The sequence below is a fragment of the Alligator sinensis genome, unplaced genomic scaffold, assembly GCF_000455745.1.
Source record: "Alligator sinensis unplaced genomic scaffold, ASM45574v1 scaffold808_1, whole genome shotgun sequence".
NCBI classification, from domain to species: Eukaryota; Metazoa; Chordata; order Crocodylia; family Alligatoridae; genus Alligator; species Alligator sinensis.
The window spans coordinates 789,541-809,447 of NW_005842255.1; the positions used below are offsets into that span (position 1 = coordinate 789,541).

Genomic DNA, 19,907 nt, shown 5'->3' on the forward strand with positions numbered 1-19,907 from the left:
TTTCAAGGTATATTTTATATAACACTAGTAACATTATATCTAAGCTACATACATAATGAAAAGGCTTGTATAGGAAACGGCACCTGTGCTACATAACTGAGTAACATTGTTGCTGAAACCTTGGTGTTTTTTTTCTGCCTGGGTGACTTTAGCATTGCACTCTCACTATCGAGTTTAATATCATATGTTTAAATTTCTAAGATTTGTCAAAGAAAATATTTGAATTTGTTTTACAAACTCTTCCAGCAGAAGGACATCTTTAAAATACTATTTAAGCCAGTGAGACATAAATGGCTCTTTACTGAATCAGGGCTGTAAAGTGACATACCTATGCTGGCATGTGCTTATACTTAAGAAAATGTTCCCCTTTATATTTTTAATATGAAAATTTCATACAAGTCATTTTTGTTATCAACTATTTTAGGAGGAATTCTTTACATTGGTTGTCTTCCTCTTCCATTTTTGTTTCTTATTTTACTTTCAGTACTCAGAGGGAACATGATTACACCTCAAAGAACATGCAATTTCTCATCTCCTCCTTCAATTGCCTGTTAGGCTACCACAAGCAGTATTATTGCTATAATGCAATAGTACTGTGACACTCTGACATGTGAAAGCTTTCATAAAACATTTTCCTCTATTTGCTTTAGGAGTGGGACACTTGCAGAATATATATTTTTCCAATAACTGTCTCATTCTTATATTTTTAGATTTTTGCAGAAAAAAGATTGCAAAGAAAGACTACATACATATAGAGAAGCTATAATGTATTGTCCAGTTACACTATTACACTGTTCTTTGTAGTATTTTGGCATTTTTTGTAATGGTTTGTAACACACGAATGGAAAGGTCTAATTTCTGCAGAGCTGCTTCTCTGTGTCCAAGATACCTACAAATGCCAACCAAGAACTGTGCATTTGGTACTCCACAAGCCTAAATAAACTGAAAGATAATCATATAAACATAATAAATGCCCCATGCTTTTCTATTTCAAGGAAGGAACCTAGAGTAAGAGTGTTATCAAAATTTAAAGGTGCTAGGAAAATAAAATGTGTCCATGGCATATTGCCATCTGAAAGCCAATCTTATCAAGGATCTCTGGATCAGGGTATACAAGATGTACCTTGACCTGCCCACAGCACAGCAACTTTGAAGCATACTCTTTATCAATCATCACTATACATCCTAAGTGAAATATATGAAACGTTTAAAACTGATCAGAAAGAAACTGCAGAGTATATTTAATTCTAAACAGTGTAACACAAGTAGTGGTGAACCGCTATAGTAGCATTTAGTTGAACGGTTTCTGAGTTAAAGGAGCAGAAGACCAGTAAACAGCCCTAGATAATCAAGTCTCACTTTTGTCAACTCCAAGACAGAAACAGATTCAAACTGGGTTTTCCCAAAGCCAAGGGCATTTCTAGACCTCACGCCCTGCCTCTGTCTCCTTGAGCATGAGAAGAAAGTATTACAATGTGCTTCTTGTAACATTTGTTATACCTTTTTTAAAAAGTCTCTGTTGAGTTTTCCTCAATAGGAAAGTAACACATTTCTGAAGAAACACTGTTGGCTTCTGGCAACAGTGGAAAATTCAATTATGTGTTTTGTACTGTGTGAGTTATCTTACTCTAACAAAAGTGTGTTATTTTCCAGAAATAAAAAGTCCTTTTAACACTTACATTTTTGTAGCCACTTCTTTTATGCTAGTGTTCGGTATCAATTATCTAGTATTCGATTTGTGTGTTTGTCAAAACTTTAAAATGTCCCTAACGTGTATTATAAAACAGCTAAACATGAACTGAAATATACTGAAAGGAAGAAAATGCCTTTTAAGATCTAAAAATCAGAACACCATCTTCTGCAGGAGAAATAAGAACCCTAAAACCCTAGTCTTAATTCAATTGTGTGTCACTTCATAAAGGTAAATGGCTTCTCTGAGACTTCATAAATGTGTCCTAGCATCTGCCATATAGTAAAGCACACTCAAATACCTAAAGGCCTGAGAATAAAACCTTTGCAATAACATGTTTGTGCAACAGAAGTGAAACAAGAAAAGCAGAATACGGGCTCATAAGTTTCTGAACAAAGTACACATCAAACTATACGATTTGAAGGGGGCTAGATGGGCATCAGATCAAACTCTTGAAGGAATGCTACTCCGAAACCACCTCTGACCAGTGTTCATACAGCCACATCTTGAAATTCTCTAGGAAATTCCACAACTTCCCTGGGCCTTACTATACTAACAGTAAAAAAGTTTTTCCTGAGTTCTAATCTAAGTATACTTTGCTGCAATTTAAAGCCACCATGTTGTGTCCTGCAGCAGGAAAAAACAATTGTTCTCCTTTGTTACGAGAGCCTTACATATATTTGAAAACTAATTTTCTCCCAGTCTTCTCTTCTGCAAGCTAAAAGTACCTAGTTCTCTCAACCTTCCCCCATACATCTTGCCTTCTAACCCATTTATCATCTGGGCTCTCTCCAACTTCTCTGCATCCTTTTTAAAATGCAGAGTCCAGAACTGCATGATCCTCTAGGTCAGAAGTGGTCAACCTGCAGCATAACTACCGTAAGAGGCATGTGCAGCCTCCGTATGTGGCGTGTGACAGATGAGGGGAACAATATGTAGCACAGAGGCAGAAAGGGCAGGGAACAGAAAGGAGAGCAATGGATTGTACAGGGAAGGGACTGGAGTAGCACTTGGGGCGGGTGCAGGGCTAATTTGTGGTACTTTTCCAAAAGGTTGGCCCCCACTACTCTAGATAAGGACTAACCAGAATTGAGTAAAAGGGTTCCTTTACCACCTTCCATGTCTCGCATCCCAAACTCTTGATGATGCAATCCATAGTTACACTGCTCTTCTTGGCTAGGGACAGACATTCAAAAAGCCTGAGCCTGAATTGATTCAATCTTGGCAGGTTACTCTAGCCTGGCTAGGCTAAACTAGTTTATAACCATACAGACATCCCCTCTGGACTAAAAAAAAACACAAGCACATGCCTGCAGTAGCTCAGGCTAGAAGCTGGGGTGGGGGGGGCGCTAAAGGAGCTCTCCCTTCCCTTCTACAGTCCTGAGCTGAGAGGAGGGACATGGCCCCGGAAGGACGTTCTGATAAGGGCGCGCCCCTCCCTCCTATTGATAGCAGAGCATTTAGCTACGTAGCAGGGAGTTACACAGGGAGTTATTAGCATTTATCAGCCCAGCAAACGATACAAAGCCTCTCTCATTAGTTCAAGCTCTTGTTAAACAGCTTTTTCCAAGGAAGGAATGCAGGGACATTACCAGCTACCTGCTGAATAGTTCCAAAAAGCCCTGAACTGACACTGTCTTGTCTGCCTTTATGCGATCTCCCACAGCATGGATTGTAGCCAGCATGTGGCATGCTAGCTAATGCTGAGAGGTGTCGCAGAGGGGAGAACAGAGCCCTGCCCAGAGTTGCAAAGCATGTGGGATGCTGGGGGACTCTGGTTTAAGTTAAACTAGGAAGGGATCTGGGACAGACATTGCATAAACCAGTTTGACCCAAACCAGTTGAGTCTGATATTACATGCACATTCAACCAGGTTTATCTCAAACTGGTTTCAGCCATTTTCAAGCCAGAATTCCCTCTAAGCTGCATGGTGTGCGCAGCTGCACAGGTGAGCTCATGCCGTGCTGCCAGGCGCGCCTGCGTGGCCGCACACACCACACAGCTTAGAGGGAACACTGGTTCAAACTGGTTTATGTGCACTGAACATCTGTTCTGTTACATGTTTGAATCAGTTTCTGATTACTTAAACCGGTTTATGTGTAATGTCTGTCCCTAGTCCTTCTGACTCTATCACACTGCTGACTTATGTTGTCTATGACCCACCAAAACCTGTAGATCTCCCAGAAATGAATCCACCCAACCAGTTATTCACCTCTCATTTTGTATTTTTATATTTGTTTATTCTTCCTTAGGTGCAGCACTTCACATTATCTACACTGAGATTCATTTTGTTGCCTCTAGCCCAGCTCTCCAATCTATCAAGGGTCTATTCCCATCCTCCAAAGTATCTGCAATCCTCCCCATTTTCATGCTTTTTGCAAACTTGATCAGAAGGCTGTCTTCCAGCATCCAAACCATTAATAAGCATTGTGACAGGGGGCCATCTCCCAGGCCCGGTCAGAGTACCAGCCCGCCCACCTGTCTTAGCCAGCCTACCCAGTCTTACCTGCCATGCCTTGTTGTTACTGTAATGGTTGTAATAAAATGGGAGGCTGCCCATTTAAGACCCTGCTGTCTAGAGGTGCACCCATGACTCCAACCTTCCTTATCGTGTCCCATGCCTTGCAGATGGCATCCCCGAGTTGCTTTTTACTCCAGCTTGTGGCTGGAACAAACTCAGGCCCTTCCTTGGCCTCATTCATTCGTCCTTGCACTCCACCCCATTAGGCCTCATTCATACTGCCTCCCTCTCACTGGGGCCTCTTGCACTCTGCCCTCTCACCAGGACTCTTACATGGTGCTCCTCAGTGAGCCACACTCAAACTGCCCTGCACCCTTGTGCAACCATGTAGGCCATCAGGCTTGCCTACTCACACTTCTTGACTGGTCCTGGCGCAGCCTTTCGGGCTTTTCCCATGACCCTCATCTGAACGGTGACCAGCCAATTCACTTAACACTGGGCTGACCCTGCCCCTAGCCCCTCACCAGGTTACTTAATTTCACACCCTGATTAGAGCCAATTATTCGCCCCCTCGGCCTTGGACCTACTTGTGGCCTCAGGCATCTAAGGGCTTACCTGGGCCCAGCTTCCCCTTTCCTGGGGCTTCAACACATGCCCGCTCTCTCACTGGGGCCACAACATCCCCCGCCCCTCTCTGGGGTCCACACTCTGCCCCTATTCTGGGGCTACAGGGTATTGTACCCCCACAGGCCCAGGTGCTTCTCTACAGGCATTCTTGGCCCCACTTCTCCCAGGGTCTTACACCCCCACAGGCTCAGGTGCCCCGCCCTGGGCACGCCTGGCCCCACTATCGCCTGGGGTCTTACACCCCCACGGGCTCATATGCCTCTGCCTAGGCATACCTGGCCCTCCTTCCCTCTGATCTCAATGACCCACCAGATGGTGGGGGCTAGGTTTATCAGGCACCCGTACCCACCTTTCACTGGGGAGGTAACCCACCAGGGACAGCCCCACAAGACCACCCTTCCGTGTCAGAGTGCAGCTCTCGGTCTTACCCAGGGCAGGTAAGCCTGCTTAGTCCTGGTTTCATCCCTATTGGGCTATGGGGTGTTCCTGGGCTGCTCTCACTCCTAGGTCTTCTATGGCAGCCTCCTCCTGCTGCCTGCTACCTTCATAGCAGCATGCTTTCTGCTACCTTCATAGCCTTTACCCTCTGCTGGCTGTGAAGTTCTCCCCCTCAAGAGGACCTTTCATCTGTTTGAGGCCCTGGCCCTGCCTCCAGGCCAGTTGGGTTGCCAGATAGCTTTCTGCAGCCCTGGCCTGCCCCTTGCGGTGGGCTCAGTCACCCTTCGGCTTTTCGGCCCTGGCCCCCTTACATTGACTAGTCGAGGAATCAGATAACTAGCCTCTGCTGCCCTCTGTGGAACACAGGGGTCCCCCTTCCGGGCCCCAGCATATGGTCATCTCCCTTTGGATTTGCTTAGAGCCCTGAAGATCTTAATAGAGCAGCCCTTCTCTCAACTGGACTCACCTGAGCCCTAGGCCAGCTCTTATCAGGGGCTTGCCTAGCCCCTATGCAGGCTGAGCCTTGCTGTTACTAAGCCCTAGCCTGCTTCCTGGGGCTCAGAACCCCACCAGGCGCATAGGAACCTCCTGCCATCCCCAAAGCTCCTTCCCTACCTCCATGGTGTTTTGTGAACAGCAGCTCAGCCAAGTGTTGTTGCTTTGGCTGCTTGCAGCAAACTACTACCTCAGCCCTGAGAACACAGATCTAAAATGACCGCCTTATCATGGCTGGCCTGCACCTGCCAGCTACCTGCTCTCAGACCTTGAAGTGACAGAACACCATGCTCCATCACAAGCATGTGAAACAGCACCAAAAACAAAGACACATATAGGGCATCTTTACATGTGCTCCGGGGTGGGGGGGAGGGCACACTTTAATTAGTGCAGCTCTCAGGAGCTGCACTAATTAAAGCGCCAGCAGCATCTTGTGTATTCAGCATCCCACACTTCAAAATGCCAGCAGGGCTGCTCTAACTAAAGCTTCTTCAACAAACTTTAGTTAAAGCACCCTGCCCACTTTGAAGCATGGGGATGCTGCATATACATGATGCTCAGGCTCCTGCAGCGTGCTAATTAGCATGCTCCAGCAGGCTCAATTAATTGAGTCTGCTCTAATACATGCTAACTGGCATGCATCAGAGCAGGTATCTGGCATATGGCAGGTACCCATAAAGAGCCCTACCTAAAACCTTCTGCCATTGATCCATATATATAATTAGTAGCATTTCATTTTAAATCACAGAAAAAGGTGGATTTGGGGTTACTTTTCTTAATCTGAAAATTTGGGGCTGTGGAGGATGGGAGTTTATCAGAGAAAACCAGGATCCCTGATCATTACACTCAGCCTTTCCCTCTCTTCTTCTACATTATTTTTGTTAGCTGTCTGGCTGCAGCATTTACTGTTGTTGATTTTATTTTTTTGTGAAGAGGCAAAATAGCTGTTGAGCAGCTCTGCGTTTTTAAGTCTTCTTTTAATAGCTCACCCTAGCTACCAAGCAGCAGACCCATGGCTTCTTTGGCCTGTCTTCTTTGACCAGTGAACTTAAAGAATCCTTTCTTATTGCCCTTATATTCCCTCACCAGGCACAACTATTTTTTTTTCCACCTTTGCTTTCCTGATTTGGTTTCGGTGGCTGTCCAGACAAGTGCAGCTATGCAGTATGTGGTACCGCTAACCTGCCTGTTGCACCACACACTGCACGTTCAGGTGTTTCTCAAGCTGCTCCCAGGAAATGCTAATATTGCCAGGCATCCTTCAACTAGAACTTCTCTTGGTTCATGTTTGGCTGTGGAACTTTATCAGAGCCAGCTACACTTACTTAATTAAAAGCAGTTTACTCTACTAAAGTTACTGCCAAAGTGAGGTGCTATCAACAATGGAAAGAAAATAAGACCTGGTAAAATTTAGTTTCTTAAGTCTCTAAATTAATATGCCTCCAGATTTTATCAGCCACAGGTAAGTATTTTCTAAATACATAAAATCAATACAAATACTAAACATTCTTACCTCCACAGAACACTTGACAGCACTTAACTCACTCTAAAAAATGAAAATGACAAAAATATTTACTTGTGAAAATTTTCGTCGGTTTCCTCCAAATGTAAAAGAATCTCTTCTGCACATTCTACCGATGGTGCTCCTGCAATTTTTTCCTTTACACTGTGCAGCAACTGTCTGAGCATGGATTGCAAGACAGCTTCATCCTCACATGTGAAATGAGACATCTGTATGAAATAGATATGAAAGTACAATCATTGTACAGTTCCAGTTCTTGTTTCTTTAAGATGCTAAAGCCAGGTGGTAACTACATGAGGGATTTATACTTTTTCTCTCCTGGTTATGGACATAATGGAAGTACAATTTACCAAAAATGATCAAACATTCACAAAGAGAATAGATATGGCAGAGCCTGCCAACATAACTGAGAAGCAAGATGAAATAGTTTTAAATATGTTAATTAAAACTATGTTAATTAACGTGAGGTTTTGTGTGGAGATCTTTGTATCAGATTTGGGTGTCCTAATTTTGGTTTAAGTAGATCTAAAGTAGGACACCCTTAATCCCACGTGAGGACGTCCCCACACACACTTGTAAAAATCTACTAAGGATGTGAATTACAACCAAATTCATAATCCCGATTCCAATCTGTATGCTGACAAGATCTCCAATCAGACGACTAAACACGCCAGATTAGGAGAAGAATAGGTTCTTATCATTAAGGTCTAGTAGTAATAACTCGATAAGAAGGGATCCTGGTTTTCTATGATAAAAAAAAAAATCCCCAATTGTTGGATGTAAAAAAAGAGTATCCCAAAATCCACATTTTTCCATGATTAAAATGAAACACCACTATATGTATGTATGTACATACATATATCAGATTTGGGTTGTATCAGATTTGGGTTACATGTATATAGTGGTGTTTCATTTTAATCACGGAAAAATGTAGATTTTGGGTTACTTTTTTAAAATCCAACAATTGGGGATTTTTCAACAGAGAAAGCCAGGAATTCCTGTTAATGAGACACTTAAAAAACTCTGCCACCAACACAAGCAAGTTTAAAAATGAAAGCATTGGGAATCTTCCCTGACATTCTCACGAGCCTATTCATATTCCCTTAATATAAAAGTCTCCAATTAACAGGGACAACCCTCTCCCCTTCCAACTTTAGATGCTCCACTACAGAGCTTTCACACTTTCCTAGAACTTTTACCATTCAGACATCCTTCCTCAAGTTCTGATTTCTCAATTCCTCTCCTTCAGAATAGATCCATTCCTTTAGCTAGTTGCATAGCTTTCCAATGCAACAGGAAAAGAAGGAAATTAATATGATTCTTTACTGCCATATGTTTTCCAGCAAAGTCAGGTGACAAAAAGACTTGTCAAATTCACCCTGCAGATAGGGGGAAAGCACCATGTGCCAACAGTGAAGCACCTATGCCGGTCTACCAAATCAGAGGATATCAGTGAATCAGTTCACAAGTTGTTGTTTTTTGTGGGGGTTCTGCAGGGGGGGTGGCAGTGTTGTGGAGAGCTTTCAGTCAGCCATAGTTAATGGGCTTGGTTTCCTCACTTGCCAACAAATGTTTCTTGCTACCCAGGGACGAGTACATTTTTCATGATCCATATGGGAAAAGAGGTTTGTTTGCTGTTGTTTTTTGTTTAATTTGACAAAAAAAAAAAAAGAGAGAATAAAAATCATCCTATCAGTCCAAACATGTGAGTACATGCAAAGAGATGACAAGTAAAATTAGAATATAAGCAAAATAACAGCCAAGGACCACAACCAACTCTATTAATAAATCCAAGGAAAAGCCCAATGCAATTTAAAGACCAACCCTCTTCATAAGTTAACTAACAGAAAGAAACAAATAGTTACTAACACAGAACAACTCTGAAAACAAACCAGGTATTTATCCCATGTTATATATACTTTTATATTTCAAAGTAACAAGAGTGGCAAATTATCATTCCCTAGCGTTTGCTACTGTCATACTTAACTCACTTCATGGTTTGTTATTCTAGTAAGCATTATTTTTAATTGGCTTAGCATTTCCCCGTTGCAAAACACCATTCTTGCTGAACAATGCTTCATTTCGATCAAAAACCATTCAAAATTAACTCAATCTTCTTTCTACTATAAGCCTGCCAGAAATTAATATTGAATTCAGTCTGAGCACCCATGCAGCACTCTCTCAACTCCATGTTGTAGTATTTTTTTAAAAAACTTCAGTCTCTAGAAATTTAATCTAACTCAATGCATTTCAGAAAGATACACCCTTGTGTCTAATTGCTGTTTATCTCACCACCGAACCCTAACACTTTCATAACAGCTGTTTAACAATTTTTTTTAAATAAATGGAGATCTTACAAATAGTTAAGCATTAAGAGTACTGGTTAACAGGAACAGGCATTTACAATGCAAAGTGTTTCTTGAAAGCAAACTAGAGGCAATACCGTGCAGTACTTATGACTTATTTTTATGAAGCCACTTGGCTTAAATGAAAGGATTTTACCATCCTTTTTAAAAATCGCCTTTCAATTGCCCTTGCTTCCAGTCTTCCTTTCCTACTTCCCCCACTCACTAAAAAACACTGAGGACCCTGCTACACATTCAAATCAAAGCAGGAAAGAAACCAGCTGTAGTCATTACACATTTTCAAGCACTAACATTATAGCAAGTTGCCTCTTTTTATAACTAGACAGGCACACGCTAAAAATGACTATTACTTTGCTCACATGGCTGGTTTACTTTTCTATGCTTATGATACAGGAACTGCTGGGAGCAAAGCCAGAGGCTCCTGGATAGAGAGTCTTGCGCTCCACTCAGGATCAAACTGATTGCCATGACTGGGGTTGAGGAAGGAATTTCACCCCATGGTCACATTGGAAGGTTTTGCCTTCCTCCATAGCAGGGAGCTTGGCCCTCTAATCGGGACCTCTTTAGCATTTATTGACAACATTTTATAGAAGCAGGACATAGGGGAGCTACAGCAGCCAACTTTAACATTGGCAAATCAGGGTGCTAGGCCTGTATTGTATCAGGGTTGGTGGTCGATTTATATCGAGTTTGATTGTAAAGGATGGTTTGGCTAGGATGGATATGACCTCTGGAGGTCCCTTCCAGGCCTGCTTCTCTATGATTCTTTGACCTCCTCAGGTGAGGTCAGTTGAGATGCCATAGACTTGGCAAAATGATCCCTGTAGGCAGACTCCTTATTCTGAGCTACCAGGGTCTTAAAGGAGATGCATACCCAAGAGAAATTGAGGGGCATTTTGACAACTGACCATGAAGATCCTCAACTCCACTGCCACACCAACTCTTTAGATCCACACCCCATCCACATCCCACCAGCATTGGTGACGGAGCAGCTTGCAATAAGAAACCCAGTGGTCTGAGGGAAGTGATTATTCCCCTCTATTCAGCACTGGTGAGGCCACATCTGGAGTAGTGTCCAGTTTGGGCCCCCCACTACAGAAAGGATGTGGACAAATTGGAGAGAGTCCAGCAGAGGGCAGCTAAAATGGTGAGGTGGCTGGGGCACATGACTGATGAGGAGAGGCTGAGGGAACTGGGCTTATTTAGTCTAGAGAAGACTGAAAGGGTATTTAATAGCAGTACTGAACTACCTGAAGTGGGGTTCAAAAGAAGATGGAGCTGGTCTGTCCTCAGTGGTGGCAGATGACAGAACAAGAAGCAACGGTCCCAAGTTGCAGCAAGGGAAGGTTAGGTCAGATATTGGGAAAAAAATTTCTCCCTAGGAGGGCACTAGGAGAACAAGTTACCCAGAGGGGAGGTGGAAGCTCCATCCTCAGAGGTTTTCAAAATCCAGCTAGACAAAGCTTTGGCTGGGATGAGCTAGTTGGGGACGGTCCTGCTTTGAGCAGGGGGTTGGACTAGATGACCTCCACAAGTCCCTTCCAACCTGAACTTTCTATGACTGTAGGAACCCGCTGGATTAAAGAAAATGAAAAGAAGAAAAAAAAAAGAGACCTCTCCCCTTCTCCCTATCCCTTCCCCCCTCCCGCCCCCCAACATCTTTAAAAAGCTGCTCCCACCATCCATCCTGGGAAGCAAACCCTCCAGGCACACTGCAGCCCAGCTGTCCCAGACCCACCCACAGGGAAGGGCAAGACCCCAACACCCCCCCTTGCTTCTGGAGTCAACGGATCCGAATAAAAGAAAGAGGCTTTAATTAAAAAAAATTAAACCCCAAGCTGACTCTCCCCCTCCTCCCCACTACAGCTCCAGCACTGGCTGCCTCTGCTTGGGGGAACCCTGGGGCGGCGAGGAGGGACTATGAGCGGGGCGGTCTCCTCACACGCAGCACGATGCGAGCCCCACACGCGCACACCCCCACCCACGCAGACAGCCGCACACGCAGCCCCCCTCCCCCCCATTGCCAAGCGCGCGGGGCAGCGTCACCTTGCGGCGTCGGCGGCGACAACCCGGAGCTCTGCTCCGCGTAGTGCCTAGCAACGGGTGGCGCCGGTCGCGCGACATCCGGGAAACGTCGAGAGAGGCGGCGACAGCAGCAACCGGAACCCGCCCCCCCACGGGCCTTAGCAACCAGCGCCGCTGATCTCGCGGCGTCCAGGAAACATCGCGAGAAGTCATCCCGAAGCCCGCCCCGCCCGAGGGTTCTCGTTGTGTAAAAAGCGGGCAGTGACGTCATGTTCTTGTGCAGAGAAACTGTCGTGCCTTTCCGCCGGGCTGCTCCAGGGTCCGTCTCCCTGGCTCCTAGTGAGAGGCCGCGTGTAGCCAGCTCTCGTCCTGTGTGGGGGCCCCGTTATGACGGAAAGTGAATCCCTGAGTCGTGAATCAGTTGATCTTTCATTGCATCTCACCATGTTTTGTCCACAACACCTGACGTGAGGTCTGGCAGACAAGGTGCCTGCGCCTTCTGTGTAAGCAGGGATCCAACAGCGAGATAGAGGGAACAGCTAGACACTGAAATATGAATTATGGATATGAACTGTTTCATAGGCATATGGCATAGGAAATGTGGACCATCCATATGAATATGAAATACGACTTTTCATTTCCACCTGGGGGAAGTTTTACAGGTTTTGGACTCTCATATGTCTGAGGAAGGATACGTGTGCCCAAAAGCTTGTGAATAATGAAAAATTGTTGCAACGACCTTGTTGGTCTAATCTAAGATAGCACCTCCCCCCCACAAGAGTTCTGATCACCTTAGACACTGACGTTCGTGTCTCAAACTTTCCTGTCTGCTGAGTGGGGTTCGAGTTGCTCTTGGACCCACAATCAGCCATTGTAACATCCTTGATCAAGTCCAAAAAACAAGTTGTTTTCCCTTGACTATTGCTTGTAAGGCAGGGCCCTGCCCACAGCCACTTATTTAGTTATTTAGCGAATGCAAATCCACAAAGCCAAGCGAGAGTTAGCTGAGTTCAAAGTTATTAATCCACTTCTTCGTTTGTAGAGGGGACACTCCTTGGTGATGTGCGGCATTGCTTGTATCTCTCCACAAGTGCACGATGGGTTATCATTGAGGCCCCAGCAGTGAAGGCTGGCTGCGCAGGGGCCTTGGCCTGTTTAGCAAGGACTACTCTTGCCGTGGTAGTTCAAAGCCTGTTAACAGCTCAAAGAGTGGGGTTTGTCACAAGGAAATTGTTTGTGACTTCCTGTGATTCCCATTCCTTGATCCAGAGGGCAACCTTCAGCCACTGGTACCAAAGAATAGCCCTGTGTTGGCCCTACCTTCAGGCTGTGACTAGCAGCAACAGCCCAGTTTCTCAAAAGCTTTCCTGGTCCTAGCCAGGCTCCTATCACACAGAGAATGGTAGCTCTATTTTTCTGTTCTGTTCAGACAGCAGCCAAGCTGCATTCTCCTGTTTTCACCCCTTCCTTACACCGACTGCAATAGTAGTTAGGCAGTGCAGTTCAGTCACCAGCAGCTCATTAAAATTCTCCTGACCGCACATCCCATCACACCATCCCCTTTCAGGCAGTACCTGGGTACTGCTAGCAAGTGTCAGCTCTCGTACAGCAAGGAAAAGTCTGGATTGTAGTGTATTCTTCCCATCCTATGTTATATCTTAACTGAGCATTGCTGGAAGGATAGGATTCACCACTTCGTTTAGGCATTTTTGATTTTCATAGCATTGAGCTATTGCAAGGGGTAGGAGATGGGGCTGATCGGGAGGTAATGGCAGCATGCATCCCCAGGACACTTTATGGCTAAGCTTTGCTTCACAATGACATAATATGCTATTTTTCAAGAAATAAATTCCAGCCAACATATCGTAATGGCTGTTCCTCCCCATTGAACTCTGACAATAAAAGAACCCTATTTTTAGTTTATAGGAGCATAAACTCCTCTGAGAAGTTCAGAGTCTATAGGACTGGTTGTTTATGCATTCAGTCTCTTACAGCTACATCGAAAGGATGGACTTTAGGCATTCAAGTCTGAACTGTATCCCATCATCCTCCGCTTTGCGGGTGCGTCTATACATGAATGAATGTGTCTTTTCTAATCTGCATTAAATTTAGTACTTCCAATAGGACGTATTAAATGTGTGTTATTTGCACACTTTTTTAGTGACACAATGTGAAGTAGACATTTTACTGTGCATTAGCATGATGTCACGGTTTTTTTACATGACACTTTAATGCGCAGTAAAATAGTCTACAGCACATTAAAGCACATGTGTAGACATGCCCAGCAATCACATAACCATGAAAGCATCTTGCTGTTTGACCTCAAAATTCCATTGGCACCTGTATTCTGCTTCCCATGGCCAGAGCTGCCCTAGACTAAGCAGTTCATTTCGTATCTTGCATCAAAGCGTGATTGGATCAAAAAACTAAGTAGAGTGGCACTAAGTCCCTGAGAGTCCTGATCTGGCGAACATGCTCTGAACAAATCTAATTCAAACCAGCCAGCCTGGGACCTTCACAAAATGTAGCTTTGTAACCACTTGCTTTTTTAAAGCAAGTGATAAGAGCACTTGACCAGGGAAAGGTAGACCCAGGCTTGAGACTGGAGTGGTTTCAACCTATATCTGCTAGCACCCAGGACAGTGGCCAATTCCTCACCCCAAGACTACAAACTATTGAGGGCAGGCACACCCTCACCTGTGAGGTGAAACCCTCAGTTCCCAGTCTTTGCACCCAGGATTACTTTTGTATTTTTGTATTTTATCCTATAACTGTTTAATGTAAAATACAGTAACAGAAATGGGAGCAGGGAACAGAGGCCAGAACCCATGGTTCCCCCCACCTCTCAGCTGAGTATTCTAGGTGACAATATTGAGTAGTACCCCATGGCACCCTTAAAAGTATGTTGCGTCACCCTGGTTGAGTGTGGCTCTATATGCATTTATTTAAGCTGTTATGTTGCTTAATATTTTAAGATTCTTATTAATGCTACATTTCAGTGTGCCAGAAAATGATGAATGGTATATTGCTTATAGTCCCGTCATAGGATCAAGCCTTTAATATTGCACATGACCTAATTGCCAATATTCTTAACGCTTGCTCTCCAAAGGTAGATGCTGTCACCAAGTCACAGTCGTCACCTGCGAGAAGCTAATAAGTCTTGGTGACTGGGTAGTTCCAGGTCTCTGGCCAGGTAAAGATTGGGTTCAATCTTTCCTCCAGGAAAGACTGTTCCTGCCCTCGCTTAACCTTGCCTACTACAACTTTGATAAAAAAAATAGTACAGAGTGATGTTCAGTCTGAGAACAGTCAATCTTTGGTCTAGGAAGGAGTACCAAGAATGATCCTAGCCTTGTGCAGCACTTTATCCTTTGGGATCAGCTGACTGGCCTTAAGGGCCAAGTTTTGGGAGCTCCTCCAAGCCCTACACTCCTGCCTTTTACCTTCAGTTATTTCATTACTTAAAGTCCTATCTGCACCCAGCCTTGTTGCTGTAGGTGCAAGATTTAGCTCCTGGGATACCCGAGAGTCCATCCTTTATAAGAATAAATAAAAGTGAGCAGCTCAGCTACTCTTCACCCATCCAGTGCTTGGCCAGCTCTGATGTTCGCTCACCACCAAACCTTAGTTCCTGGGGTTTACTGGGCTCTCCCACCAGCTCTCTGCTCCAATCAGGTGTGATCTTGGCTGCACAGCTGAGGCTTGTGATCCCTGCAGGGGAAACAGCTGAACCTTGGTCAGCTGGCTCCTGTCCCAATCACAAAGCTGGTGCGGGGTTCTGGCCCTGGTCCCTCTCAGAATACTGACTCATGTTGGCATCGGGCACCACTGTCAGCCTCGCTCCTCGTGAGGCTTCCCAGCTCAGCCAGAGCTGGGAAAGATACTCACTCCGGCTGTCCTGACTCCATGCCAGTCCGAGAATCCTGGTAAATTCTGGGCACTCACAGGATTCGGGTCAGGGTGCAAGTGGGGACTTTCTTCTCTTTTCTTTACCAGCTCTGCCACAGATGCATTTCCACATTTCCCTCCATAATTTTGCTAACAAAAGTAGGAGTTTTACCAAATTCTGTCTATAAGATTGTTCTTTAAAAGAGTGGCCAGGGCCTCAAGTTTCCCCGAAAGTTTAAATTCTCTATCCTGAGACTTTCTTCCTCTCACATTTCTATACTAGCTCTAAAATACCTCAAGGCTATTTCCAAAGGAGTGACAGGGAGAGAAACCTATCAACCATTGGAGACCCATCCGTTCAGCAAATAATTAGGGTGGAGTATTCAGTCCTAATGCCAAGTACTTGAGGCCAGGGTGCTCTGAGAGTTAAAAAAGAGTCAGATTAAAGCACTCAGCAAGATGTTTGGCAGTGGAACAAGAAAGAAGGTCCAGAGGGTTTTATTTTGTAATAAACTGTCAGCATAACTGTCAACAGTGACAAAATTTGTCGATCGGTCAGTTAAGGTCTCATAGAAAAAGCCTTTATCTCAGTGGTTCCCAACCTTTTTTTGCTGTGACCCACTGCTAGGAGCAGAGTGCAGTGGCAGCCGGGGGCAGGGGAGCTCCCAGCACATGGCGCAGATCATCCTTTATGTGCGGCACTGCCAGCATTGCCCCCGTGACCCTCATTTGGGTCGTGACCAGAGGCTGGAAATCACTGCTTTAGCTGCTCAATATCCATGGCCTTAGAGTAAGCAGAGCATAAAGGAATTGATTCAGAGTACTGGGTGAAATAATTTAGCAACACCAAAATATGTTGAACCTAGAGCATTTCTCTACCCCTGTTTATGCAAAGGTAGTGTATACCAAAGAAAAGGAGTAACAGAGTGATTGAATATGCTCCAGAAACAAACTGACATTTCAAACAAGAAACAGAGAAGTCATTGCTTCCATATAAACCCCAGGCTAAAAGAAATAGGCCAGCACTCTGCTATGTGTTTTCTACTTGCTTATGTGCCCCATAAATGTTATAGCCAAACATGAGACTTCTTAATGACATGCCAGTAGTAGGAAATGTACACAAATAATATGCCCTATTACTTTTGCAATCACAGTGGCTGCTTCATCCTAAGTTTGGATCAACATCTGTATTGTTGAATCATACAGGTGGATCACCCTGTTAAAGGACCCTTCTTTCTGCATAGAGACTTTGATGGCTCCTCACATGCTTGGGAGCCTCCTATTGACTGCAACTCAGATCTGCAAGCCCTGCCTCCTCACTGACCTACTAGATTCATAGGGTCCTTCCGTGGTATAGTCTTAGTCAGACATCACAGGCCATTCAGAAGCCTTCATTTCAGTTAAACTGTACCAACTTTTGGTTATGGGTGCTGTTTTAATAAAAAAGGCTATTATCAGGATAAATTGCATCTTCTCAAGAAACTTAATTGGGCAGTGCCAGCTGCCACAGTACCAATAACAGTGGCACAATCAGATACTATTGCTATAGTAGCTATTTTTGCTACTCCAGTCACCCCCTGCTCAGTTCAGTGGCAAAATATGTCTCTGTGATAACAGCATTTACCTGAATGACCAAGACAAGGATTGCTTCAGCCAGTTTTATTCTTGGGACAATTTCAAGAATGATGGGTGAATCTGTTTACCCTGATGTTTCACTGACCCAGCATGACCTTAGGCAAATCACTTAAGGTTGATATCTTACTTTTATCAATGGTAAAATGAAAATGATAAAATTTACTTCACAGTTATGTTGAAAATTATTTCGTGCAATTTTAAAAAATAATTTAAGGCACTATATTGTCACTATATAGAATACCTGTGCTGATGGTATTATAATTCTGTATTATAAACTAAAGACCCTGTTATACCTTACACTGTAAACCACACAACTGTTGATCAGTTTAGTGCTAGCTTGGATTTTGGAGTAGTCACACCTTAAGGCTAAAAACCTTCTCTGACTGTCTCCTACCAGTACAGCTGTGACTTGCCCTAGAGGCCTGGTGATCAGGGCTGGTGAGCCAAAACAGGCTTCCATCCCTGCTCCATGGGCAGGGGTGTGAGAGATGGGTTGTGGCGGGGAGGAACATGTGACTGTCAATGTCACCTGCCTCCCTTGGAACCCAGCACAGGTATGAGCAGCGTGCTTGTGGCTTGCTGTGACGAGGCAGCACCTTCAACTCCTCCTCTCCCTCCTCCCTCCTTTGCTGCTACTTTCACTACTGGGACTGCTAAATGCTCCTAACAGACATGACATGGTGCTGCAGGTAGAACCAGCAGGACAGCACAGTGTAAGGCTCCTGGGCCAGGCAGTGATGGACCTGTCAGAACCTGCAGAACCGCCCCAACCCCAAGTCAGCACCATCTGCATCCTAGGAGCTGCCTCACACGGCTTTCCTCTTTCTATGCTGGGCCATACTTTGCCTGCCCCTCAGCAGCATCCTGGCACACTGGCTCTGGCTTTCCCTGACTCACCTTCCTCCTCCCCACACTGGCCCTGACCTGCCTCAAGCTGTCACCATCTTCAGCTGTATGCAGAAACACCACATGGAGGAGGGGCTACTGCATCCTGGGGTACTGGAGGACTTCAACTTGGGTGGCACAGCTGACGTGAGGAGTAGCCACACAATGGAACAGAAGCAAGGATATGCAGATCAGAGATACTTCTGCCCTGAAGTGGCATAACTTTGAGCCACCTAATGAGTGCTTTAAGTCACTTAAAGGTGTTTATGTGTGACCAATCCAGGGGTTAAGATCTCCAGGAGCTGCTTAAAATTACCGTATAACAAGGCCCTAAGAGCGTCTCCTGTTCTAATTAGTTCTTGGTTTTATTACCACCTGTTACCTGAAGGTGGCAGCAATATTCAACTGTTGCATGTTGAAAAGTGTCCTGACTTTTGGACCTATTGACCTTTAATCTGGCATTTAAATGTTCATTTATTAAGAAAAAATGCAGAGTTTTTTTTAAAATAATAATGAGAAATGTTTTCCCTTGTAAATATTCTGTGGAGGAATTGCTATTGTAACTGTTTGATTTATATCCCAGAATATTCATATATTTTAATTAATATACCATAGCCTACAACAATAGCACATAAATAAAATTAGAGTTGCAGCTATTGTTATACCACCTTGATTGTGGTATATTAGAGAGATATTTTAATCACAAAGATAGATGCTCACATTATACAAACTTGGAATGAATACAAAACAAAGAACAAAACATAGATTACTCTGTATAAAGTATCAGTATTGGTTTGCAGATGAAGGACATACTAAGAAGCTGATTTTTGGACACACATCCTGAAGTCATAAAATGTTTCAAATTAATAAAACATTTTGCTCTCCCATGCAGTTAAAACAATTCATTCAATTGACCTGAATGAGCTATAGCTCAGGTGCTAATTGACAATTTTGGCATGAGCTGTCAAATTAATGTAACTTTCATTAACACTATAAAAGTTATGTGTGGACATAGACAGGATACTGTAACTGGTGCTGTAAAAGTCCATTCAGTTCCTCGACTCAGTTTGATTCCACACCAATTATAATCAATCTTTGTTTATAATCAGTCAGCCAATTGTCTCTGCAGACCAAACACTACAGAATTTTAATCCAAATAGCATTCTTCCAGACCATTTCCTCCATCACCTTTTGCCTCGGCCAAAATATGCTTTACATTGTTTACAAGTACTTTTGTTATAGACTGAGGTAAAGTATTTATGACTCCTTAATCTATTTTAGAATCACATAAATGATTCTGGTCTCCATTTTAAAACTTGTGTTCTCATCTGCTTTTGTGAGATTTTTAGTTAGGGTGGTGGCAGATGGATTCAAAAGGGGAAAATGAGACTTCTAGACCGTTCTCCTCTTCCATCTTCACTGGGCGTGCCTATACATGCACTTTACTGCTCATTAGACCAATTTAATGTTCAGTAAAGCATCCCAGTCTACATCTGCATGGCAATTACTGTGCACTAGATTAGTCTAATGCTCTGTTTGCTAATCTTGCCAGATACAGGTACTAGAAAACAGTGCATTAAACTAATGCACCCTAGCACATGTGTAAATGCTAATGTCGGGTGCAGTTTGTGCATGGTCAGCTGCACCAGCAGGGGGCCAGCCTCCTGCTTGGTGCTGAGCCACACGGCTGGCAGTTTCTGCAGCCACATGGCAGGGGCAGCTCTTTGGCTGCCCAACACTAGCCTAATGGACCCCTGGCTTGAGCCCTGGGGCCCCTGCCAGCAGCTGTCTGCCCTGTGGGCTTTCTGCCGCACCTCTGCGGGAATGTGCTGGGCCCTGCAATGCCCCCTGTCCCTTGGCTCTGACTCCCCAGGA

The 19,907-nt window shown here is 44.3% G+C and overlaps 1 protein-coding gene across 1 annotated transcript in view; it reads right to left on the reverse strand.

Annotated features, from left to right (window-relative positions):
* Window positions 1-11,756, reverse strand: part of TBC1D32 (TBC1 domain family member 32) — a 170,900-nt gene extending 159,144 nt beyond the window's left edge. Inside the window, exons 1-2 of the mRNA XM_025208839.1 lie at window positions 11,646-11,756; window positions 7,288-7,442 (exon numbers count right to left, since the gene is read on the reverse strand). Coding sequence (XP_025064624.1) covers window positions 7,288-7,442; window positions 11,646-11,723 — 233 coding nt within the window. The 5' untranslated portion in view covers window positions 11,724-11,756. The remainder of the gene's footprint in view (window positions 1-7,287; window positions 7,443-11,645) is intronic.
* Window positions 11,757-19,907: the final 8,151 nt, after the last annotated feature.